The sequence below is a fragment of the Lissotriton vulgaris genome, chromosome 12, assembly GCF_964263255.1.
Source record: "Lissotriton vulgaris chromosome 12, aLisVul1.2, whole genome shotgun sequence".
NCBI classification, from domain to species: domain Eukaryota; kingdom Metazoa; phylum Chordata; class Amphibia; order Caudata; family Salamandridae; genus Lissotriton; species Lissotriton vulgaris.
The window spans coordinates 292,020,057-292,046,871 of NC_141700.1; the positions used below are offsets into that span (position 1 = coordinate 292,020,057).

The following is a 26,815-nucleotide window of genomic DNA, read 5'->3' on the forward strand; positions in this document are numbered from 1 at the left end:
CTGGCCACATCCCTGATCGATTGACAACCCAGGTCCAGAAGCTGAGGAACTGTGGGAGTGGATTGGGGGAGACCAATGAGGGACCTCAGGAATTTGTTCTGGCCCATCACTAGATTTTCCATGTTGGCATAACCCCACAGCTCAACCCCATATAAAATTGATGCACCAATTTTGATGTTATATAACTGGAGAACTGGGGCTATTGGTTTGGAATATGAGCGTTTGTGTTCCCTGAGCAAAACTCCTGAGAGTTGGGCATGTTTTGCTGTAAGACAATCTAATTGGGCTTTCCAGTTTAGTTTCCTGTCAATAAGGACCCCCAGGTATGAAAATGTCTTTGTTTGTTTGAGTGACCCATCTCTCATTTTAACTTCTCCGATGACTTTTTTTGTGTTGGGCAGAACCATGTACTTAGTTTTATCAACATTTACAGTTAGATTGTGGTCTCCACAAAATTCTTTGAATCTAGTTAGGGCACGTTGAAGACCCTGCCTAGTTTTTGACAGTATGAGGGTGTCATCAACGAACATTAAAAAGGGGGTCCTATTTCCAGCTAAACATAGGGCATCTGTGGGATAATCTTTATAGTAGTTTACAACCCCATTAATTTAGATGGAGAAGAGAGTTGGTGCGAGGACGCATCCCTGGCGCACTCCCTTCTCCACTGGGAACTTCCCAGTCGTCCGACCTGCCGGGTCCCACCTAACCTAGGCATAGTTACCAGTGTGTAGTTTCAAGAGTGTAGACCACAGCTTTGGGCGCGGAACCAAATTGAACGCTGACTTTAAGTCAACGAAGGCAGTATAAATGGTCCCTTTCCCCAGAGTGACTGTTCGCCAATGTATTAAAATACATTTTAAAACCTGGTCCACAGTACTAATTGATTGCCAAAACCCCGCTTGAAGGTTAGAAAGGATGTTTGAGTCCTCCATCCATTCCTGGATTCTGCCTAATACCACCCTGGCAACAACTTTCTGGATACAATCAATCAGGCTTATAGGCCTGTAGTTGCCAGGGTTAGAACAATCTCCTTTTTTAAAGATGGGTATGATAACCGCACCTGCCCAGGTACTAGGCCGGGGTGCACCTTGGGCAATAAAATTCAATAACAATTGAATACATTGAGCCCAAGAAGCAACATCTTGTAAAAAAACGTCGGCGGGTATACAATCGAGCCCCGGAGCTCTACCTCTTGGGACCTTAAGGGGAGCAATTTCCACTTCCTGTTTGGTGAATGATATTGCAGGGACAGAGGTAGGCATCTCAAAGATATGTCACTGCTGGACTGGCTGCAAACTGGGCACCAAAGTGATCTATCCATAAATCAGGCACCACGTTATTATTGGGAATAATGCACTGATCCCTATTCCCCCACTTCACTAGGTGCCAGAACGCAGTCATGTCTCTACCTGTACAGGATTTTAGCAGGTCCCTCCAATGGGCTTCGTCCCAGTCCCTCTTAGCCTGAGATTGAGCGAGCTTGTAGGCCTTCCTTTTCTCACGTGTCGTATCACTGTCCTTATTTTTTTATGGCAGAAGCTAATGATTTGTAGGCTAGACGACAAGCAGAGTTGTACCAAACAGCAGCTTTCTGGGCAATTATAGTTGGGGTTGATTTGGTTCTAACGATAAAGAAACTTTTAAGACTATTAAAAAAGTTTTCGTGGACCTGTATGACAGTATTTACAGGAGAACTCTGAAGTTTATCATCCTGAAAAATAGCTATGGCTTCAGTTAACATGTCGCTCATCTGCCTCAATTGGTCTGCCCTAGTTGACATTAAAGACCACTTGAGCCGACGAGTGTCATTTGCTAGGCATACCTCAGGAACATCTACATGTAGTTCCCGTATTAATAAAATATTGCAGTTTTTCACCTGCATAAGGAGTAGTGGATTATGATCACTTTTGGGACGTATAAGTACCTTCATGTCTATCATGAATGCCCAGAGCTCCTTGGACAAGAGAAAATAGTCTATATGACTTTTGCGCGAACCAGAAACATAAGTGGGCAACCCCTTTTTGTCAGATATGGAACGGCCATTTGCCTGTTCCAAACATAAAACTTTGAGTTGGAGAGCAGCTCCGGACCAACTCTTGATTGGCTCAAGGTCAAGAGGGAGGATTGACCACTCATCGTCCTCCTCTGGCGTTAAGAACATGACATGAAAGTCCAGGGGTTCAAAGGTGCAGTTCAGGTAACCGGACATTAAAATGTGAATTCCACCTCCGTGATTGGTTAAAAAATCGTCAAGGGACGCTATAGTGCAAGTGGCTTTCCCACCTTGCAGGCCTCTGGAATAGACATTGATTAGGAGAAAGTCGGAAAAATTTCCCTTGCTAACCCTAATAATAAGAATATCCAGGGTATCAATAAATATCTCATCCAACCTGCAATTTAAACTTTGCCTGACCCATGTTGTTAATCCTCCTTTGGGTCGGCCCCGTTCTCCCTGTACTGCTTTTTTGTGAAAGTTAATATAACTAGGGCGTATAACTTGGTCAACGGCCCATGTCTCTTGAAAAGACACAATATCAAACTCTTCGATAAAGGTGGACCATTCGCTTGAAACGGTCTTATTTACCAGTCCCGCAGTGTTCCATGAACCAATCCTCATACCTACTGGTTGTATCAACATTTTAGTGGTACTTTCGCCGGGGCATAGATTACTCCTAAACGGGGCGAGGTCCCTCACGTGTAAGGTATTGTTCTCAATGTGGGATGTACCACATTCTTTTACTTCATATACAATGGGCTTATCTTGTTTTCTACTCTGTGCTGGGCAATCAATACTAATAGTTAGGGATTGGCCATACAAGGGACATATCGATATCGAAGAGCCCTTGGTCACCAAAGCTACAGATGAAGATATCACACCATTCCCTGCTGGTATGCCCAGTCAATCAATGTTGTCCAAGCAAAAGAGTAGACTAAAAGAGTTGTGTGTGGGTACATTATAATCATAGGGACCCGGGCCTGTGTGGGTAGCCCATTAACCACCCAAAGCCGGGAGCAGTGGAGAATTTTTCCTATAGAAAAAGCCCAGAGGTAGGACACTTGTGTCTGTCTCACTAAGGTGCCTAGACCCAGTCGTGTCAAGGATCGACTTCACTATGTGAGGAGAACCAAAGGTCAACACTACACAATCGCCTCTGCATGCTTTAGGTGACCTGCCAATCCAAGGTACCCTGCGTACCATTTTAAACTCCCTAAATAAATGACCACCTAACCCAGTTTTACTGTTGAGATGAAAGTGTTTTATTTCTCAACCATGCCCAGTGTTCTTCCTTGTCTGCTGATAGACTGGGAACATTCGTCAGTATCATAGTGTAGGGTGTGGCTTCAGGCAATAGATTAAGATAGTCTTTTGGAACAGCCATACCCCCCCCCCCCCCTGGCACTGCCATTAGATATTTCCACTATTCTCTCTCCTGGGGGGCTACACTGGGTATACTGAATAGAGGGAGAGAATGCTCTTTGGGAGGGGGTGGCACAACTGGTATTTGGCCAGAGGCAGTACCTTGAGAGTTATTTGCACATGAAACAGTCTTTCTGGAGGCGTTGAGGCCCTTAGTTGGATGTATAAATGGGGTAGGTTTAGGAATAAATAGGCCTTGCTCGATTTTATCCAGTCTCTGTTCAATTTTGGAAAACTGCATCAGTATCGGAGTGAGTAAAGTTGATAGTTTGTCTTCAATTTGTGCCAATGTGGGAGCTACTATGTCACTTGGCAGCCCACAGGCCTTCCCACTGTTCACAGGTTCGTTCACTGTGGATGCTCCTGTGTTACCCTAAGGTTTTCCCTGCCCCGCTCCCCTAGTTCTTGCGACCTTGTTGGCCTGGTAGGAAGTATGCTGCAACCCTCCCGCTTTCCTTTTTTTTGACAAGGAGGTGGGAGCTGGAGCCTTACTCTTTCCTTTTACTTGTGATATGTGTTGGTTGCGAGTAAGAATTTTAACAGGGGGAGACGGGGAGGGAGAACCCGCTATCTGGAGATGGAAGGATATCTAGCGACTCTGTGGGAGACATGACACTCGGATGTTGCAGGGGTTCTATGGCTGTGTTATTTGGTTAAACAAACAAGTGGTTCTGTCGGGTAGAAACCATTACTTTGAAAATGCTAGTACATGCAGTTAGCAAAGAAACTCTCTGATACACAAATGCAAATGAGAAATGAATACTCAAGCAATAAGAAAATATTCTTTTAGCCAAATAGTGAATTCATGTATCTTTATCATAGAATTCAAACAGTTTTTTTCTGAATTAACTCATTCAGAGATAAACATTAGATATCAAATATGACTGTCAAATACAAGTGAAAACAAGTGACAATACGTGAAGACAAGTGCTCAGTGCATGGAAACATATACAGTGAAAAACATTTTATACAGTTATATACACAATTTTAAAAAGGCCAGGAATAGATTAGCCTCCAAGGAGTCCTAGTGATTTTTAAGGGATCCTGGAGTGTCTGGGCCTAGGGTTTGCATCGACGTTTCGACCCTGATGCGCCCCGGTTGGTGGTCGCTGTGGGTCTTTATCAAGACAGGTGTGTAGGGGTTGACAGTCTGCAAGGAATAAGGCTAAGTATCAGAGATATCGAGTGGTAGATTAAAACTGGGATGAGCGAGTAGTCAAATTACTCACGTAGATCAGGTGGAGTCTCTGCCTGATGAAATGCCAAACAATGGCTGATCGAATCTGTTGCGAAAAACATGGTATAGGCAGCGTCAGACTAAGAACTCTAGCTATGTCGTTAAAGCAAGGTCTATTAATGCTACACAGGTAATTTCCAAGTGGTAGCTAAAATCATAGCATAACCGTTCTGTTATGACTGTTAAATAGGAAAACCAAAACATGTGGGCGATCAACAAATCGATAAATCAAGGACGTGCTATAAGAGCACGGGGTGAAATTAGCTAATTGCTAAAATGTAAACCCCCTGCGCTATACGGGAAAACGCATCAATAGATTAAAGATTGATTTATCGATTTGTTAGAGCGAATTACGCAGCCATGCTTATCTCAGGGGATTTCACTAAATTAAACATCACACCCCAGTGACAATTTTAAATGATAGCCCACATGTTTTGGTTTTCCTATTTAACATTCATAACAGAACGGTTATGCTATGATTTTAGCTACCACTTGGAAATTACCTGTTTAGCATTAATAGACCTTGCTTTAACGACATAGTAGGAGTTCTTAGTCTGACGGTGCCTATACCATGTTTTTCGCAACCGGTTCGATCAGCCATTGTTTGGCATTTCATCAGGCAGAGACTCCACCTGATCTACGTGAGTTATTTAACTACTCGCTCATCCCAGTTTTAATTTACCACTCGATATCTCTCTGATACTTAGCGTATTCCTTGCAGACTGTCAACCCCTACACACCTGTCTTGATAAAGACCCGCAGCGACCACCAACCGGGGCGCATCAGGGTCGAAACGTCCATGCAAACCCTAGGCCCAGACATTCCAGGATCCCTTAAAAATCACTAGGACTCCTTGGAGGCTAATCTATTCCTGGCCTTTTTAAAATTGTGTATATAACTGTTTAAAATGTTTTTCACTGTATATGTTTCCATGCACTGAGAACTTGTCTTCACTTATTGTCACTTGTTTTCACTTGTATTTGACAGTCATATTTGATATCTAATGTTTATCTCTGAATGAGTTCAGAAAAAAACTTTGAATTCTATGATAAAGATACATGAATTCACTATTTGGCTAAAAGAATATTTTCTTATTGCTTTAGTATTCATTTCTCATTTGCATTTGTGTATGAGAGAGTTTCTTTGCTAACTGCATGTACTAGCATTTTCAAAGTAATGGTTTCTACCCGACAGAACCACTTGTTTGTTTAACCATATATTACCCAGGTTCTGAGGGACACAGGGTTACCCCTTTTCTTTAAACATATGTGTTATTATTTGACAAGGTACCCGCTAGGAGTACTTCAGATGGTAGACGATGTGGTTCCATAGACAGTCTCCTTTCTACAAGTGTTATTTCGTGATTTATAGCTGTTGCAGCCCTCGTCAGATAAGCGTCTAGTGTACCAACAGCACTTAAACCTCCCACCCCCTTGCGGTTGTCTTTACTCATGATTGGAAAAAAACAGGGATGACCACTAATAACTTGACAGTGAAGCAGTAGTTGTATTGGCACTTTAAAGTCACTAACCGTAGAGGGAGTCAGTGTTCGATGTTAATTCAAAGATTGGTGTCCCAGCCAAGCCTCCTCAGGGCTTCGGACGGGCCCGCCCTTGGCCCGCACACGTCCCGCGTTGCGATAGCCCCCTCGCATTTTTTAGCACCTCCTGGTGCACGGGACCCTGGGTGGAGCTAGCTCGCGGGACTCTGGGAAATGTAGTCCCCACGCGCCAGCAACAAAAATGGCGCCTCTCGGCGGCGCTCACGGGTGGTCTCGAGCACGGCGGCCCCCACAGGACTAAAGGGTCTCCTCCGGGCTGGCAGCAGGTAAGTCCGGGCTGGCGCAAATACCAGGGTTGTAGCAGGTTAGTAAGCAGCTCCCGCGATGCGGTAGCCCCCTCGCGTTTTTGAGCGCCTCCTGGTGCACGTGACCCTGGGTGGAGCTGGCGCGCGGGACTCTGGGAAATGTAGTCCCCACACGCCAGCAACAACAATGGCGGCTCTCGGCGGTGCTCACGGGTGGTCTCGAGCGTGGCGGCCCCCTCAGGACTTCAGGGTCTCCTTCTTGCTGGCAGCAGGTAAGTCCGGGCTGATGCATTTACCAGGGTTGTGGCAGGTTAGTAAGAGGCTCCTCTGGTTCTGCTTATCCATGCACTTATGCCGCTTGTATTTCAAATGTGGCTTGCAGACGCTTCGTGTGATCTGCACGCTCTGTCCTCCCACTGCTCGTCCTCCCTGAGGCAGTGATGTAGCCTGACCTGAACATATTATATATCACATGAGGGTATTCCCAAGGGTGAGCTATTGCGGCGCAGTGCTCGTGAAGATGATGTGGTATAATAAAGGCAAATAATAAATAGCAAGAAAGCCACAAAAGTATGTTGATAAATAATGTACACTGTATGTCTATAGACAAGCAGTGAACTCAATATTGTGCCCATTTATAATCGCAATAAATCAAGCATTTGATCATCTGTGTGTCTGCGTTTTGACCCATTTGGATATAGTTTTTAGTTGTGTCTTCATAGAGACAAACAAAGGGGATACACCCTAGGTAATCAAAACAAAAGTGTTTTCAGTTGTGTGCCTAGTAGTGCTATGCATAGACAATTCATGTATGCTTCATAAAGCTCTTACAAAAAACACAGTTGATGGACAGAATGTAGAACAATGTCATACATTCACCCCAGTACAAGGATCTGGGCCTAAATCCATTGTTTTTTGCACTCCACGCCACCCTGGGTTAGACACTGGCTATATGCAAATCAGCTCTGACCCTGTGCCTCATGGGAACAGTCCAGTCCGAACTACCAAGCCATGTCTTTCCCAGACCGGAATCAAGCATCCAAGGACCGGTTTCTGGCTATCAGCCTTCATCAGCCTGGATAGCTTGACTCCAGTGGTGTGGAGAGCCTGGGACTCACGTCTGAGTATATCCAGCACACTTGGGGTGAAAATTGCAAAAAACACAGTTGATAAAGCTCTTACATCACAAGACTTGAGGTAACTATTGGTGACCTGTGTTTATTATGTCATCCAGTAAGGAGGATCAGATAAGTACCCTTTATTAAGTCAGGACCCATTGGAATGAGGTCCTACAATATATACAGAGGCTAGAATCTGTGTCAGCCATTAACAGTGGTAATAACTTACAAACTGCTGTGTAAGTATCTGGGGACAAGGACCTCCGCAATACTTAGTCAGTATAGGAATAAATGATAAAGTTGTATCATCTAAGTAGACAATTATTGAAGGAAGACTGTGCCACCATGGCTTGTTGCGTGCAAGGTTGAGATTGTATACATGTCCATAGACAATGTAAGCATGCATGAAGTGAAAACTAACGCATCAACTGAATTTATTGGGCCCTCCTTGTCAAGTTTGTGAAACCACAGAAAAACTCCTACTATGTCTAATCCAGGTTGTACCTTCAGTTCCCAAAGTGCACGTGATCACTAATTTAAACCGAGGAGGAGTGTTCATTGTAGGTCTTGGGGATAAGCAGCAGGTCTTTGACCCGGGTTAAAATGAAAAAATGTTTTGAGGGTTAGGGAAAATGTCAAGATAACGCTTTAAGTTAATTATAAGACTAAAAGAGAAAAACACATTGTTTTTGTAGGGGATTCATAGTCCGTCATTTTGTGTGGTTGTGTCTTACATTTAGATCGGGGCACAGTCAGGAGTTTAAGATTAACTAAGTTGATACCAATCAATCTTTGTAGCTAGATGCTGTTCCCTGTAGACACCTGTGTAAATAATAGGGCAACTGAGTTGTTTTCTTTACCTTCATTGTATGTTTTTGCTCTAGGGCTCTGAAGAGACTATTCGAGTGGTATCAATGGACAAAGACTACCATGTGGAGTGTTATCACTGTGAGGTGAGTAGAAGTTTTTCATATCTTCTAAATACTCTCAAAATGTAGTATTCAAATGAATGTGTTGATCCTTTGTCGTTTGAAATTGCCAACTGTGTATTAGGCAGTACAGAATGATAATTCGATTAGCATATCACAATCTCATCTTCAGCATGTATTGGCAAACCCAGTAGGTCTGATGTTGGCTACTAGCTTTTCGGCTTTGGCAGTTCTTATTATGTAATGGTTTTGGTAAAGTAAACTTTGTTTTGGGGTGTGGGCATAGTTGGTGGGCCTTCACCAATATAAAAGTTTATTCTGGCTAAAAGCAAAACATTTTTCAGTCTCAAAAAACACAAATTACCATATTAGTCTCTAGCACTGATGTGGACTGCTTTGCATCTGAATGAGTAGAATGAGTAAGGAGAATGGCGTCACTCGCAGTTAGGTTAGCCAATGTTTGAAGTGAACTAACCTATAGCTCCAGGCTGTGCACTGTAAGGGCAGGACTAAAATGATGTGAAGGACACAACAGTCCAATGGATGAAGACTTCTGGTTAATAGCCCTCGAAATTGTGTGTATGTGTGTGTGTATATATAAATATATATAAATCAACGTGAAGGTTTTGCCACCCACTGGGGTAACATTTTGGATTATTGAGGTTACAATGCTGCAACCCACTGAAGGTAGAAAACTTGAATCACTACAAGTCTCAGAGGCCGTTCTGGTGGCCACGCCCAACAGGGCGGGATTGACTGATATATACAAGTGCTCCAAATAAACTGCTGCGCTGAAAGCCTTTCATTGCCCAGAGCCCATGAGGAAGTGGTGTTCACGAAACGCGTCGAACTGGGAGTGAACTTTACTCTGTGAAATCATCCTGCTGCATTGTTTCTCCAGCATCTCTCCAGTTTCTTGGATTTAACGTACCTGTGTTGGCCCTTTCTTCGACAGGCAACTTTTGTTGGAGATATATATATATATATATATAATCTCCAAATTTGCCTTCTCATGCCACGGTCCTGTGTAAAGAAGGAAAGCACTCCTGGGGGTTGTTTCTGTTATTTATTTCCACAGAATACTTGCACAACCAACAGACGTGTTTCGGTATCAACCTTTCTCGATGTTTATAGATATATATATATATATATATATATATATATATATATATATGTGTGTGTGTGTGTCAAAGAACGTTCGGTGCACTCACAGAGCTTAACGCAGGCTAACATCATCCGCAGACGCGTTTCTGGCTTCTACCTTCTTCAGTGTGGATAGCCTTAATTCCTGGAGCTCAGTGACATTTAAACCAACCTGAAATCTAATAGGTGGTACTTCAGAAAATGGGAGAGCTGTATTCCTCAGAGTCCGGCGGTGGGGTGTCCGCACTTCCGATACAATATGTTGTTGTCCGAGCCTTGATGCTCCATTTCGTGCTTTCGAAATGCCATTGCCACCACCTACAATTATAGTCACTGTGCTGCCATACCCCTCGCCTGCCACTGGATGTTGTGTCCGACTTTCCTGTGGGTGTCCTTCTTATGGTAGGGCACCCTGGCTTTCTATAAGCCATGACCATCGTGGGTCAATAGGGTCTGTCAGTGGCGATTCTGGTAGCCCCATATTGAATTACAACCACAGTTCCTCTTTGGGCCACCGAACCTCAGCTGGTGCAAACGTAAAGCGGGGTGGGACACGTTTGTTAAGTGTCAAAGAATGTTCGTGCACTCAGGAGTTTAACGCAGGCTTACATCATCTGCAGTCTTTCACAAAAGACAAGGGAAACCCTACTCACAAGGAACCAGGGCAATTAGTTATATCAAGAACATTGGTTCCAGTGGCGTAATCTAAAATGATAACATTTAATTATTATGCTCAATGGCGATAATTATTACTGCTGAGGATTGAGAATGGAGGAAAGAAGTACACTCACAATTATTGTATTCTTTTTACTTTATAGACTCTTATTGAAAAAATGTCATACAGAATCTACACAATCGTAGGCACTCTCTTTTAAGGGTTCTTTTTCACATAGACGCCTATGTGAAAAAGAACCCTTAAAAGAGAGTGCCTACGATTGTGTAGATTCACTCATTAGAATTACAATAATTTCTTAGGGTCTTTTTCCAATATATATATTCAGTTGGAAACCACTGTGCCTTTTGAGCTTTCATGTTTTGTGTACTGTTAGTTTGGTTGTTTTTGACACACTTGGGACACACTGCACCCTTTTGTATTGTTTGTGTTTTTCCTATGAATTATTCTGTATGACATTTTTTCAATAAGAGTCTATAAAGTAAAAAGAATACAATATAATTGTGAGTGTACTTCTTTCCGCCATTCTCAATCCTCAGCAGTAATAATTATCGCCATTGAGCATAATAATTAAATGTTATCATTTTAGATTACGCCACTGGAACCAATGTTCTTGATATACATCATCTGCAGTGGCATTTCTGGCTTCTGCTTTCTTCAGTGTGGAAAGCCTTAATTCCTAGAGTTCAGTGACGTTTAAACCAACCTGAAATCTAATAGGTGGTACTTTAGCCAATGGGAGAGCTGTATTCCTCAGAGGTCGGCGGTGGGGCATCCACACTTCCGATATGTTGTTGTCAGAGCCTTGATGCTCCATTTCGTGCTTTCGAAATGCCATTGCCAGCACCTTTAATCATAGTCACTGTGCTGCCATACCCCTCGCCTGCCGCTGGATGTTGTGTCCGACTTCCCTGTGTGTGTCCTTCTTATGGTAGGGCAGGCGAGGGGTATGGCAGCACAGTGACTATGCTATACTACCTGTATAGGACATTCAAGTGGATTAAGAGCTATTCAGTACTATTTGAATAAACGCTTATTGAAGTATGCAGCACAACTTTTTTGCGAAAGTCAACAAGGAAGGGTGTTGGGGACTGAAGAATACTTTTTCTTGAAAAATCTAAATCCGACCATACCAACTTTCTATCATATCCCTAAAATTGCATTAGGATAGTCAGAACCCTCCTAGAAGGCTCATAATATCCTCTCAAGGGGGCCTCATGGAAAATCTGTCCATGTTTATTGACCATTTTTTGTTCCAGGCAGTACTGCATTTCTCATCTTATGTAAAGGATACGAAAGATTTTCTAATTCAAACCGAGGCACTGAAGTGGGACCCTTCCTATCAACTAGTGGTATTAGATATTACTAGCTTATACACCTGTATAGGGCATTCAAGTGGATTAAGAGCTATTCATTACTATTTGAATAAACGCCCATTGAAGTATGCAGCAAACAATAAGATGCTGTTGGCATTCACAGAGTTTTGTTTAACCAACAACATTTTTCGCTTTCAAGAGGATTATTATAAACAGATCTCTGGGACTGCGATGGGCACTTGATTCGCCCCCAGCTATGCAAACGTATTAGTTGGCTGGTGGGAGGAGCAAGTCCCCAGGTCGCATCTGGGTGCACAGGGTTCCGGAGAAGTCATTGCATGGAACAGATATATAGATGACCTGTTCCTGAATATGCGTGTGAATACTTACAATCATAAATGACAACACCTTAAACTTACACTTTTCAGGCGAGGTTAGTTCAGTGGCAGTGAACTACCTCAACCTAAAAGTTTTTATCAGCGATGGTAAAATCCATAGAGCTCTATATAGAAAGCCTACAGCTGACAAATTTGATGCTTCATGCGTCTAGTAGCCATCCATCCAAACTTGTACAGAGTATCCTATTTGGTGAACTTTTAAGACTCAAAAGAAACAGTTCGCGGAACTGTGATTTTGAAGCTGCAGCGCAAGAATGTATTGCCAGATTTGTAAATAGGGGTTATGACAACACACTTCTGACTAAAACTCTTGATAGGGTACGACATATTCCCAGACATAGCCTCTTAAGTGATAACAGCAGTCATAAGAAAGATTTGAGGGGTGGCAAATTCAGACTAATTACCACTTTCTCTGAGGGAGCCATGACTCTAAAAAGGATTCTTAAGAGAAACTGGCATATCATGAAAACAGATACAACCATCAGTGAGGACATTCCCAAAAGACCATTAGTGACTTTCAAAAAAGCTAGAGCGATCAAAGACATGCTGGTCCATAGTCATCAAGCCAAGGATATGCCTAGAGCAGGGACTCTTAAAGAGATGCAGGGGTTTTCCCTTACGGCAAATGCAAGGCCTGTAAGCATAGTGAAAGGGCTTTGGGATATAATATTCCAGAAACCACAGTCAAGAGAAATATAACTAAGTTTATAACTTGCAACACTGCTTACGCAGTATATTGTATAGTGTGCCTATGTGGATTAAGATACATGGGCAGTACCATCCATCTGGTGAAAGTCCGCACTCTAGAGCATATGTTTGCCATCTGTAAGCAAGATCAGGCATATCCTTTGGCGAGGCATTTTGCCAGCACGCACTAATGCACTAGGGATTTGTTGATGTTCTTTGGCCTGGACCATGTCCCTGTTAACATCAGAAGAGGGTATAGAATCCAAAGGCTACGGAGACTTGAGTCTCACTTTATTATTGATTTGCAGACCAAAACCCCCAACGTTCTTAACAGTGGGGAAGAATTGGTAGTGCATTTAGGTGATTAGCTGCTGTTTGTGGGATTGATATGTGTGTTCAGGATGTCACCATATAACATGATTGAAGATGACTTGATAATTAATTGATTTTGCTTGCAGGTAATATTGGGACCAAATTGCCGATACACGGCGTGATAAATTAGGTTGGTTTCTAAAACATGCGACCATATTTAATTTTACCCATTCAGGCTATGTGTAATAGGTAACTTGTCATAAATATGAAAGGATTAAGCTCGTCAAGGGCACTTGGTCGATACACTGCGATATTGTATATTGACAGACAATATGTATTTATCAATTGAACTATTTACATTGACAGTTATAGGGACATGTGTATAAACAATGCATTTCTTAAATTTGTTTGGCCGATACATGGAGTTCTAAAGAAAACCAGCTGTACTTCAATACTGCTTGCTATATTACAGGCCTGAAAGTTATTAAAATCGGGCCATTCAAAGATGGCGCTCAAGGAAGAGTGAGCAATGGTCCTTCTTTCATGTTTACTGTAGCCATGGAAATGTGTTTAAAAATGGGTGCCGCTGCAGCATCATTAGTATGTGGGGCTGATCTTCAGACTGGATATTATTTGAACGGAAGGATCTGCCGTAGCTCTTATCGACAATTAGAGCTGAGTTTTTTAGCAGTCTCGAGTTGAAGAAAACAACTCGAGACTGCGATGGATTGCTAATAAACCGACCCGAGACTCGTTTTCTACTTTCAAAAATAGCACGTTTGTTTGCCTGGAAATAAGGATACCAGCATTACAACATCGTCCAATCAGCTCTAATTGTCTATAAGAGCTACGGCAGATCCTGCTGTTCAAATAATATCCAGTCTGAAGATCAGCCCCACATACTAATTGTATCGAAGGGGTTTTACTTGATGAAATACTAGTCCTAATTGTCTTATAGATGTCAACAGACAAGACCGAAACGTCGACCAAAGACATCAACTCCTCAGCTTTCATGCATTGAAGGACACCTTTATACATCTTTGATTTTGGTCGTCTTCATCTAAATTGTTTTAGGAGCTGATGAAATGTTATGAGCTGATTAGTTAATGTAGATACACTGCTTTTCATGACTTTTATTCAAAGTTTTGTTCTATTATTTGTCCCCATGATTTGTCCTTCGTGATTTACTCTAATACAATTTACTTTAAACATAACCTTTATTGGCTGTGTGCTTCTTCTCTCCTTGCTCCATTTAAACTATATTGAATATATTCTTTTTTTTAAAACTGTTCACTAATGTTAAAGTAATCCCTTGGATACATTGGGCTTAATTATTTAAAGAGCCTACGATTGAACATACTGAAATCACTGTTCAACTGCAACATGTCTAAAAAAATATTGACAAAACCAATAGATCGCACATAGGCGATACCTGTTGTCTCTGGCAATGCTTGTTTAATTTTGCCAGTGACTGCAGTCATGGTAGTTTTGTATCTTGTTAGCCAAAGTGTAATGGTTGGTCTGTTTTCTGTAACACTAGTGATGCTTCCATTTGGTTTAATGAAAGACCTGCCGGGCACTGTTGTCTCTGAGTTTGTACTTAGTTGTTGAGGACAGGGGCTGTGTGTTGTGTGTCTTGGGTGAATAAGCAAAGGACTTTCCTCTAGTTTTGATACGGAGACCCTTTTTTTCTACTTTATAGCTCGGGTGCTATGGAGTGTGCATGAAGGTGGACGTGACGTTTTCTATCCGTGTTTAAGGAATGTGTGATTCTGTTAGAGAGAATCTGTTTGCCAACCATAAATTGGTGGTGCATTAGAAATAATTGATGCCTCCAACAAGTTTAACACTCGCAGACTAGCATGCAAATATGCTCAGCAGTTATAGACTAACCTATCTGTCTCATTTTACAATCACACACCTGCATCTCTCAATGACGCCCAGCATCCCAAATTGTTCGCATCGCACCATGGCAGTGAGAGAGTGCATCGTGGGTAAGCCAGTCTTGGCTTTGATTGGTCTTTTAGTGTTCTAGCCCTTAAGCTATGCTGCCGGTCTGCTTACCAGCGTGGAAGGCCACAAGGTGAATCTAGAAGTGAGCCATCCAAAGTTATAATTAAGCTGACTTGAAGATGTCAGCCTGCTTTATGTGAGCATCCTGTTTTCCCTGTGACTTATAGATACATTTTGAATACTACCTTCATATATTTATCAAGTCCAGCTTGATTCCTGCGAAGGTGAGGACCATTTTCCGATGCTCTTAAGTGTTCAGGGTTAATTGCATTATTATTGGGGGTGTTCGGGCCAAGAGCTGCTAAGTTAATATCAAAATTCTTCTGTCTTAAAATGCATTATGACAGGGTCAAATTGTTCGTGAGTTCTTGCTTTCTTCATGGCCTGTTGGGCCCTTTCTTTGGTCCTTCATACATGCTGTGAAATGACAATGGAAAGCAAAGATAAACAGGACATTGTAGTGCTGCACACCATAGGGCAACCTATAAGATGGGTATTTTGTCAATCAATCAGTCAAGGATATGTAAAACACAGCCAATCACCTGCGAGGGTCTCAAGGCACTGGAGTTGCTAACTGCTTCGTGGTGATCTATTCATTTGAACAGCCAGGTGTTGAGTCCTTTCCTGAGTTGCTGGCGGTCCTGAGGTGCAGGGAAAGTTTGTTCCAAGCTCTGGCCGCCAATTTCGAGAAGTAGTGTCCTCCGCTGTTGCCTCACCCAACGCTAAAGATGCTCAGAGGATCTCCATCAGCTGACATGGGAGTAGCTACCACTGGTGCAGCAGGTGCAGTGGCACAGGGGGACAGAGTAGGAAGGGGTCCATAGCAGCACGGGTAAGTCGGTCTTTTGACTGCTCTACCAATAGACTGCCTTTTATAACTCAAAATATGTGGGGCATTTACTCTGTTTGCATTAGGGCCCGTGGTTTCCTGGCTATGCTGCCACAAAGCGGGGGGGGGGGCTGTTTAACTTGTAGCATAGGTGTGTAAAAGGTAATTATGCATGGAACTTTTGTGCACACACCAGAAAAGAGGTAAAACTGGAGTTGTCCAAAGAGGGGTCTATGGTTACAAATCAGTGCTTTGATTAACTGGTACTGAATGCTAAGGGAATGGTCAGCGCCTTCTGTCTTGTAGTTTTCATATCGAGCACAGTGTCTTGAATGTAGGGTGTCATTTCACAGGTAGCCAAAGAAACATGCATGGAGATAGAGGAAAATGACTTTCCTCACTGAACTATGGATTGTTCTTGTTTCCATATTCTGGTCCTTCTACTGATCAATTGTAGAGCCCGGGAGCACCACAAACAATATTTGCATAATCAAACCTCCAGTTAGTAAGAAAAAATATCCTAAAGGCTACTACTATGTCAAATTTAGAAAAGTGCTTTAAAATGTGCTGTTGAGACTGATTTAAGACGTGCCTTGAGCCCCTCTTACTCCTTGACCAAAATGTCAAAGTCTCCAACCTTTGGGGGAAAAAATCTATGTTCAATGTAGAATTGGTTCACGAGTCAGACCTACATATTCCAGATTGTGGCTAAGACCATTTTTTATAATGTCAGTCTGTGTCAATTTCAGCATTAGCCCGCGGCAAGTGATCCACAGGTTCTACAAGTAAGTGGACTTTTATGGACATGAACATGATGTCCCCAGAGCTGCAAAGAAGTCCGAGCATCGCCTGTGCAAAGTGTTCCACCAAACGAATATTGTTAAGCTGAAATGCTGAAATGCTCTACAATATTCAATATTGAGGGAAGCCCTGATGGTCCCCACCACTGGGGATAGTGTGGACAGACTAAGAACATTTCTACTCTCATTGATAACAGGGAGGTGGCTGCACTTTAGGCAATCTTCAAAGACTGCAACCACAGGCATACTCGTGAGAGGGTCTGATCCACTTAACTGAGGAGGAAGATCTCTCATGCATATAAATAAATAAATAAGAAGACTACACATCTCGTCATTGACTGGCAGCCTAGCCAGAGGTACAGACTAAAGGGGATGTAAACGAACAGCCAGATGCACACTGCTATTCTCATTGCACACAGTTTATTTTAAGGTTTCAGAATATGCCAGCTCTGACCTTGACATTTTTCTGACCACTCATTCCCTTTGGCATTAAGAATGAAAAGTAACAACGTTGACTAAGTTTTCCTATTTCCCCTTGCTCCCAGGCTCCTGTTGCAGCTACAAACTGTCAGATAAGTTGCATAAAATGTGAGTGCTCATCAGGGTCACTGGAATTGTGTGAAATGGGGGACTGAATTGCATGGCAGGGTTAACTAAACTATGTGACACGAAAACAAATTATGTAGCTTAATGTGGCACAGTTTGTGGCAGCATGTCAATATTCTGTCGTTTTTACACATGTAAACACTGTTGGGCAAACGTTAGTCATGATTGTAAATATATATAAATGTATTTGAGCTTATATAGCGCACAGCTACCCACAAAGGGTTTCCCGGCGCTTGCTTAGGGAACCCGTCCTGGTATTCCCCTGTGAGATAACCCCGGCAGGGTATCCACAAGGTGAAAGCCAGGCATCCCGCCGCGAGGGGCCGTTGTGGAGATTAAGCAAGCTATTGCCCAGAGTCGCAGAGTGTGAACCCGTGAGTTGAGAAGGCACCGGAGCGAGAATTATCGAGTCCGTGGAATTTTTTGAGCCCAAGACCCGCCGAGGCGGGGAATTGAACCCTGGTCCAGGGCCGATCTCAGCTTCCGGGTCTGCCGCCTCTAACCCCTGAGCCACACTTCTCCACCCTCACACACACTCACACCCCCTCACCATGATTAGTGTCCCTTTAACATCTAAATGGGTCAATCAGAAACTGAACGAGCATTTGCAATGCAATAGGTCTCGCAATTAGGATATTTTGAGCTATTGGCATTGTAAATGACAATGCCTTTTATTTAGGTTTAAAAAACAACACAGAAACAAGCATTGGAAATGCAATAGGTCTCGCATTAGAAAAGTGGGAGCTATTGGTATTGTAATTTTTTTTTTTTTTTGTGTGTAGTTTTTCCAAATAGCTACATTGATAGATTAGTCATTTACAATGCGAATAGTTTTAATTTTTTTGAATGTGACACCTATAGCATTTGGAATGCCACATGATTTGTATTGACGTGACTTTGATGGCAGCTTATGTTGTTATGCCACATTTCTAGAGAGCAGGAGAGTGCAGCAGGGGATAGAAGCACAGCCCTGCAAGCTGAGCGTCCTCCCATCGCACACCCATCTGTTGCTTGAGTGGTGTGAGGGTGAGGGAGTGTGAGTGTGAGGGGGTGTGAGTGTGTGTGATGGTGAAGTTGAGTGAGTGTTTGTGAGGCTGAGTGTATGTGACGGTGTGTGTTGGTGAGGGTGAGTGAGTGTTTTTGATGTTTAGTGAGGGTGTGTGACGGTGTGAGGCTGAGGGTGTGTGAGGGTGAGTTAGGGAGTGTGATTGTGTGTGAGTCTGAGAGTTAGGTGTTGTGATGTTGATTGAATGTGAATGAGGCTGAGGGGATGATGGTAAGGGTGTGTGAGTGTGAGGCGTGCTTATTGTGACAAGTTGCAAGGCTGAGCGTGGGTGAGTGTGTGGGAGGGTGTTTGATGGTGAGTGTGCGAGGTGTAGTGAGTGTGAGAGTGTTGTGACGGGTGTCAGGGGAGGGTGTGTGTGTGTGAATGTCATGTGTTTGAGGGTGAGGGGGTGTGTGTGTGAGTGTGAGGGTGAGTGAGGGGGTGTGAGGCTTCGAGTGTGTGACGGTGCGTGAGTGTGAGTGTGTGTGAGGGTGAGTGAGGGTGTGAGAGGTGTTGTTACGCAGAGGGTGTGTGACGGTGTGTGAGGGTGAGGGTGTGTGAGGGTGAGTGTGAGTCATTGTGAGTGAGTGTGAGTGAGTGTGAGTGAGGGGGTGTGAGGGTGTTGTGAGGGTGAGGGGAGTGAGCGTGTGAGTGTGATGGGGTGTGAGGGTGAGGGGGTGTGAGTGTGTGTGAGGGTGAGGATGAGTGAGGTTGTTTGCGTCTGAGAGTGTGTGAGGTGTAGTGAGTGTGAGAGTGTTGTGATGGGTTTTAGGGGAGCGTGTGTGTGTGTGAGGGTAAGGTGTTTGAGGATGAGGGGGTGTGTGTGTGAGGGTGAGTGAGGGTGATTGAGGGTGAGAGAGGTGTTGTTAGGCAGAGGGTGTGTGACGGTGTGTGAGCGTGAGGGTGTGTGAGGCTGAGTGTGAGTGATTGTGAGGGAGTGTGAGTGAGGGGGTGTGAGGGTTTTTGAGGGTGAGTGTGTGAGGTGTAGTGAGTGAGAGTGTTGTGAGGGGTGTGATGTTGTGATGGGAGTGAGGGTGTGTGAGGGTGATGGGGTGTGAGGGTGAGGGTGTGTGTGTGTGAGGGTGAGGGTGAGCGAGGGAGTGTGAGTGTGTGTGAGTTGTTGAGGGTGAGAGTTAGGGTGTGTGAGGGTGATGGTGTGAGGGTGATTGAGGGTGTGTGAGGGTGAGGGGATGAGGGTAAGGCTGTGTGAGGCTGAGGGGTGTTGATGGTGAGAGAGTGTGAGGGTTGTGAGTGGGTGCGGCTGTCCGGTGTAGAGAGTGTGAGCTTGTTGTGAGGGGTGTTATTTTTTTTCATGCTTAAAATTCTCATTAGGGTCTTTAAACAAACCCCATACTCCTCTCTCAAGTAACACAGGCAGGACATAAATTGTGTACAAGAATAACAAACAATGCTCGCTCGAACACACCCACACCGCAGCCACTCCTAGAGCGGGGCATGGAGTGGGCATCGAGGAGAAAAGGGGGACAGGAGCCCAGCAGCACCACCACACGGTAGAAAAGACATGGTTGGTCCTTACCCAGCTTAACTCGTAAAAAAGTATATGCAGGTCGTAGGTTTTTCTAAAAAAAATAATAAACTTGACAAATTCGAAGGCTGTCTTGTTTTTCACCACTTCCAGTCTCCTTTTCTCGCGCTCTCTCTCATCTTTCACATCCCAATTATTTTCACCTTTCAGCATCTCTCTTGCTGTGGGTCAAAGTCTGATGGCGAAACTAAGTTTTGGCCAATTACCGGCACACAAGAAGCACTGGTCAAGTAACAAGCCAACACCGGACATCAATTACTACAAACCAAGTCGTAACAGCACACAGACTGAAACGAATCCATGCCACTGCTCCGGAAATGGAAAAGAACGTTGCAGTTCAGTACACTGATGGAGCAACTGGATCCTGAGAAACTCCTGAGGACCTGGAGTGTTAACATTCTGTCACTTCCTGGTTCTTCTCCTTACTTCTGTTCTTTTGGGCAACCTCCGATAACAATCTACTACGCAGAGGAGTAAAATCTAATTCAATGAGGACTGCCGGATCTCATTGGGCAGAGTCCACAGAAATGATGCTATGGTTGTGTACTTCGTTGTAGGTGAAGTAGTACCGAGTGATGGGCAACACTGATAAGTCTGAGAATTGGGAACAACTTGGTTGAGCAGGAGGGGACACTTATTTTTCATGTGCACACATGGTGGACCTGTGCACACATGATGGAAAGCTTCGGGTGGCGGTGTGCAGTGTGAATCTTTCCATGTTAAACCTGGCAGTGGGTAGTGTCCGTGTGCAGGCTACCGCTCTTTATGCACAAGTGCAGGACGGTATGGAATACAAAGTTAGGATGACGGTTTGTGAAAAGTCTTACAACCTGGGTGTGCATGGTTTTAACTGTGCAGCATAGGCAGCTGTGGTATTGTTGGGGTGACTAGTGCTTCGTGTGCAATGAGTCTGGAATCCAGCATGACATATCAGGTGTGCAAACACACAGAGTGCAAGCCCTCACCTACTTCGCAGAACCAGTTGCAGGCGCCTCTCCTTAGAATTTTATCATGCACATATACACACCGTGTGCGCAATACTTAGTGTGCAGGGAATGACTGGAGTGATTCATGCTGCTGAAGTTAGTGTCCCTTGTGCCAGAGGTTAGTGTATACCACAGCATGCCACATGTGCGCATGCATCCCCTCACCTAGCTTGCAGGACTTGTGGCAGGGGTGCAGAGGGCGGCTGAGGAGGTGGTGCATGACGCTGGTGTTAGTGCCCTGTGTGCAGGAGGTTAGTGTGCAGGAAGTCACACATGTACACGCCGCACGCAGCTCCTTTTCTAGCTCGCAAGACTTGTTGCAGAGTGTGTAGTGGGCGGCTGGGGTAGTGCATGCCGCTGGTGTAAGTGCCCCATGTGTAGGAGGCGAGGGTGGTGCAAACGCCGCGTGCTGCCCCTTACCTAGCTCACAGAGCTGGCTGAGGTGGTTCAGGTTGCAACACACCAGCGATGGCTCAGCCTTGCTGTGGCTCTTGGAGCTGCTGAGCTGCTTCCGCTCGCAGGAATGCCTGAGGTTGGGCCATCGGAAGAGGCGGCAGAGTAAGAGAGGCAGGGACTGCAGCCGGGCCTCGACGTGCAGCTGGAGGCAGGCGGTCCGGGCACCGCCCCTGGACCCATGGCCTGCAGCAGCGCCTCCAGCTGCTGCTCCTTCAGCCTCTTCAGTGCCGAGTGGCCCAGCGCCTTCAGTCCCGCCTCCTGTGGGGCTGGCGCGGCCCGGGCGATCTTGGCCACCATGCCCCTGCAGCAGCTCCCGGTGGTGCCGCCTAAGTGCGTGCCCCGTGCCTCGCTCTTAGCACTGGTTTCCAGTCAGGAAAGGGGTCCAATTCAAATCTGCCTCCATCCACCACAAAGTATTCTACAACTAAGCCCCTACATTTGTAGCTACAATTCATGGCAGCGGGCGATCTTGGCTGCCTTACCCATGCAGCAGCTCCCAGTGCTGGTGCAACCGGGGTGTGTGTCCCGGGCCTTACCCTTTCACTCTCACCATAGCTGCCGCCCCACACAGCACTCACGGGTGTGGCGGCAGCAATTGTTAAAGGGAAAGCGCGACGTAAAAATAAACACACTGCCCCTTGCAAAAGCTGAATGAAAAAAGAGTGCTTAGCGAGTAATGAAATGACACCATGTCACGCAGCGAGTAAAACATCCAGTCCGGGACGTCGGGGTCAAAAGGAGACAGGGCGGCAACAATGAAGGACTAAAAAGCCTCGCTGACAATGGAAAGCCAGGGTTTAGCATGCACTATGACTAAATCCAATGGGGAAAAGGGGCGGAGCCTAGACTCCACTCTGAAATTGTCCTGATTACAAGAGACCTCGCAGATCGAGCAGCGCATGCGTGTTGCAACGCTAAGTGAGACCTAAAAATGAATAGTAGGCCTTTGCAAAGGGTCTTCCATTGAGTGGAAACCAGTGTGGCACCATTGGTAGTAACCTTTGATCCATTTTAGCTGGAAATATTGTTTTGTTAAATCTGCTAATTATGCAGCATATGGTGGATTTTGTGGCAAGTGTGGCAAACCCATAATTTTGCAGAACATGCTACAGCTAAATAATCTCATAATTCTGGTGAGTCTGATGTACATGTTTTCTTAAGAGTGCTTCCTTTGTGTACAGTAGTTACCTGTCAAGTGTTTGCCCTACTGTGTTTAGTTCGAGTTGCAAGATATGAAGCCAGCTGTTCCAGTAGTACTGACCTTCCAAGACCCAATTTAAAGACTTTCCATTATTGTTCGTGCATCGTTAGCAGTACACTCAACAGAAAGTAGCCTGTACTTCAGTGCAAGTCTTGTTTTTCAAGATTGGGCTTCTAGGAGCTGACTAGAACATTTGCACATTAATATTGGCTGTTGTATCGCTGAAAGAAAAAGATTTGTTTTGTGAGGTGAAAGCCTATGCAATGCCATATAACATGTACTCTTTGGTTTCTGTTGCAGGACTGTGGACTTCAGCTCAACGATGAAGAAGGTTGTCGTTGTTACCCACTAGAGAGCCACCTTCTCTGCCATGGTTGCCACATCAGGCGTCTCAGTATTCAAGTGCCACCTCATCCTCCTCCAGGCTACCCAATGCACGTTACGGAACTCTAAGAGACTGTTCAACGGACAAATTCAGGAGAAAAGCATTGAACGGCCCTGATCACCAGCCACGTCATCACTGAAATGCCTCATAGTCTTAACAGTAGTATTTACAAGAAGCATTTTTTAAGCTGTTGAGAGTAGAACCGTATGTGCCACGGAGTGTACTTAAAGCGTGAACACTGGAAATGGGCAGATATTTTTACACCTTCATACAGTATGATTTACACACTTAACACACTTTTGTGTTACTAAACATCATGAGGCCTTACCAGAACCCTGCATTGCTGACTCTGCAGATTGGAATCCCTAATGGATGAACTTGAAAGAAAATAGCTTTAGATATGAGGGTGGTGAACTTTTAGGTTAATGCTCTGAGCTTGCCATCCATGCTATAAAGGGGATTTCACAAGGGAAAGATTCTGTTCCAAGTTTCTAATACTGTACAGGAATTTGCCATGTAAAGTCTGCAAATTAATGCTTTGATCACATCCTTGTTTCTTTTTCGCTAACAACTTCCTTGCAAGAATTGAATTTCAGATTTATTTTTCACTCTCACTTCATCGAAAGAGCCAGTTCGATAAGGTGCTTTTTAGTAGTTGGCAATGTGGATGAAGTTGCGAGTTCAGAATATTGCACCTTTGGAAATGTTTGCTAAAATAACAAGCTATGGAATGTTTCCTAGCATTCATCATGTCCTTTCTCATTACTTTGGTTTACACTGGATTTTAGCAAATACTCGCCACACATTTCTAACCAAGCTCCTAGGGTATGGTCAGCAGAGGGGCATTGTCCCAAAACTGCAAAGTATGGTCTTACTGCACTTTAAATAATGTTAGAGGTACTTAGACTAAAAGTCTTTTCAAGTGTGTGTGTGTGTATGTTAGTCAAACCATGAAGTAATGCAGAGGTGTATATGAAAATCTGTTGATTTCTGACCAGGCTTTGCATCTAAAAGGCTGGTAGGCTAGGGGTAGAATACATCACATGACTATTCTACCTCAGCCATACAAGTCTGTAAGACGCTCCTGCCTTTTACGAAATATTAAGGTTCTGTGTACGCCTGTCAGTCTCTTAGTCCTTGCTTGCAGATATGTTACCTTACTAGAGGACCTATTTTTCATCCTAAGTCTTACACACTTTCGATGCTCCCTGGTGACTGTTTTAGACCTTTTGACTCTGTGTATTTCTTAGCACATATCGCTTGCTGAGAGGAATGTTCCTCCCTTATTCAACTCTCTCTCTATGAAAACATACCCCTGTTGCCGCTGAACATTTCTGCCTTTCACTTTTGTAAAAACATTGGAGTCAGGGTCCCATTCGAAAACATAGAATGAAAAAGCAGAGATTTTAAATACATCTAATTCCAGGCTATCATACATAAATATGTCCTCAAAAAAATTCCTAACCCCTGAAATGTAGTCCAAACCACTTTCCACCTATTGTAGAATTTACCTTTCAAGCACTTGGCATTGGGCTGAGGTGCATGCTATACTTTTTGTATAGGAATATTTATTTATTGCAGTTATCTTGCCAGAAGATGTTTTTGCCACCTCCCCACCCCCCTCAAAATAATACTGGGTTGAGAAGCTGAGGCTAGTGAAGTCAACAGAAGCCAGTACAAATGGGGCCTGATCTTTTACAGATCGTATTAAAGCAATCCTTATGATGTTGAAAATTTAAATAACAGCGCCACGCTACTGTCCGATGTGGACTACGAAATGGTAGTTGTTTCATCAATTAAAATTTGACTAATTATAGTGTAAACATGTTGCACAGTCTTCATCGCAGTCACAAAATACTGCTTCCCCATAAATTTCACTGCGAACAAAGTGATAGAATGCTAAAATTAATCTCACTCACAGGTGCTCTCTTGGGCCGCTTTCCAGTCTATCAATTTTCACCGATTGTGGTGCTCTAGACTTAGGTCAGCTGTATGCAATTCAATCTTTGGCCCTTCTCCAAAAGAAACAGTCCCGCAGGTCTTCTCCAGCTGGGAACACAAGCAACTCAGTCAGGTTTTTGTCCTCTTAAGCCTCATTAATGTCTGAGCCATTCAAATTATTCGTCCACAGCAACTCACTAGCCAACAGTATGTCTTTGGACTAAGTTGGCGATCTTGGTGGTGCTTGATCCTGTGCATTTTGAGGCTTGCTGTCCAACTTTTGAACCGGAGGCTTGCTGCTAGTACACTTCCGATTCCTAACTGTTTTTAGAGCCCTGGAGAAGGTAGCAGATGGTCATGGGCGACCTCGAAGTCTTGTTTTGGATTGCCCCTCTCCTTCTGTCTTCTGTAGACATCCCAGTAGGATGATGTTTCGATGTACCTTCCTTTGCTCACATGCCTTCATTGTTCTTATGATCACATGAAGTGGTGTATTATCTAATTTGATTGAAGAGGTTCAAAAGCACTTTGAGACAGTCTACCTAGATCGAAGCACTATATTGAGTTCATTTACATATCATCCACCTGTTAACAGTTCAGGGTTTGCTCCTTTATGTCACATTGCTGCTGCGTTAACATCTGTTAGGTCTTAAGGTTCTTGTCTTTTTTTTTTTTTTACTATGCAGCTCCTTTAGTGTTAATTCTCTTAGCTTTTCTATTTGACTGTCTGTAATTAGTTTCAATACAAAAACGACATTTTCTTTGTTGGCACCTTAGTCCTCACTTATTTAAACTAATTCAGATATTTTTAAAGCAGGAATTTTAGTATGTCATTTCTTTTAATTAAGATGTATTTCACATGCTTTTCATAGTCACTCATAACAGAGCATTGCGCATGAGCAATACCCATTGGTCAGTGTTTGTGCGTGCATATATATATATATATACATAAGTATTACATATAACTGCATTAGTGGGTACATCTAATCCAAAGACCATCTTCCGGCTGCCAAAATACATATCCGTTTTAAACAAACAATTAGACATATCTATTTAGTAAATTAATATATCAGAAATGAAGACATTCGCTGACAGATATGCCGAAATGTTACTCATTTCAAACGTGAAGAGCTTCCCCTGCCCTTCATGGATTAGAACTGTTCCCCACAGAGGTTTCCTTTTTATACAGTTGATAGCGCAACATAGTGCATCGCATAACCGATCTGGCAGTAGTCAATTTGGTCATTGATTGGTCTTTTTCATCTCAAAGAAACTCTCACCCAGCTGGTCAATGAGTGATAAACGTAAATAAAATATTGTTTAGTTTAAAACAATTGGAAAACCTTAATTTGACTGAAGAATGAGTTGCTGGGAAAGATGGTCTATTGGCAGTCGCATTGAATAGGATAGTTTTACGTTAAGCAGGAAGCCCCCCCCCCCCCAGCACTTCTGACTGAAGTAATGTCTGTAGGGAAGACCGATTTCAGTGTTAGTGAATGTAATGACTTACAGTAATGCAGCTCAAAAGAACCCTGATCAGAAAAGTAAGCACCAAATTAAGGTGGGTCATAGGTTTGATGTAAGGCATACATAGGACAGCATTCTCTGTTTCTGTTGGGAAAGAAGCCGCAATCTGCACCGAAAGCATGGTCTCTGCTTCAGAGAGTGGAGGAATATGGAAATAACAGTTCCTACATTAAGTTCAAACCCTAGCCAGGGAAAGGCCAGTCTGCAAACCTTTAGCTTTAGAAAGTTTCACTTTCAATGACAGCACTTGTTTCAAGAATCTTTCATCGTCCTGAATAAGCTGGATTAGTGGACGAATATCTGGCTGCTAGAGCCACCTCTGTCATTTCAAAAGGTAGGGAATGGGCTCCTCGTGTCTCTTAGCCTCACAGCTTGAAGCTGAGGGTTTTCAGAATCCAGTGAAATAGTGTCCCTTCATGCTGAGATAGTGAGCGCCTCCCTCT

The 26,815-nt window shown here is 43.8% G+C and overlaps 1 protein-coding gene across 1 annotated transcript in view; it reads left to right on the forward strand.

Moving 5' to 3' along the window:
- LOC147673993 (Wilms tumor protein 1-interacting protein homolog) overlaps positions 1-23,438 on the forward strand; it is a 377,467-nt gene extending 354,029 nt beyond the window's left edge. The window contains exons 7-8 of the mRNA XM_086945080.1: positions 8,464-8,532; positions 22,820-23,438. Coding sequence (XP_086801206.1) covers positions 8,464-8,532; positions 22,820-22,972 — 222 coding nt within the window. The 3' untranslated portion in view covers positions 22,973-23,438. The remainder of the gene's footprint in view (positions 1-8,463; positions 8,533-22,819) is intronic.
- Positions 23,439-26,815: the final 3,377 nt, after the last annotated feature.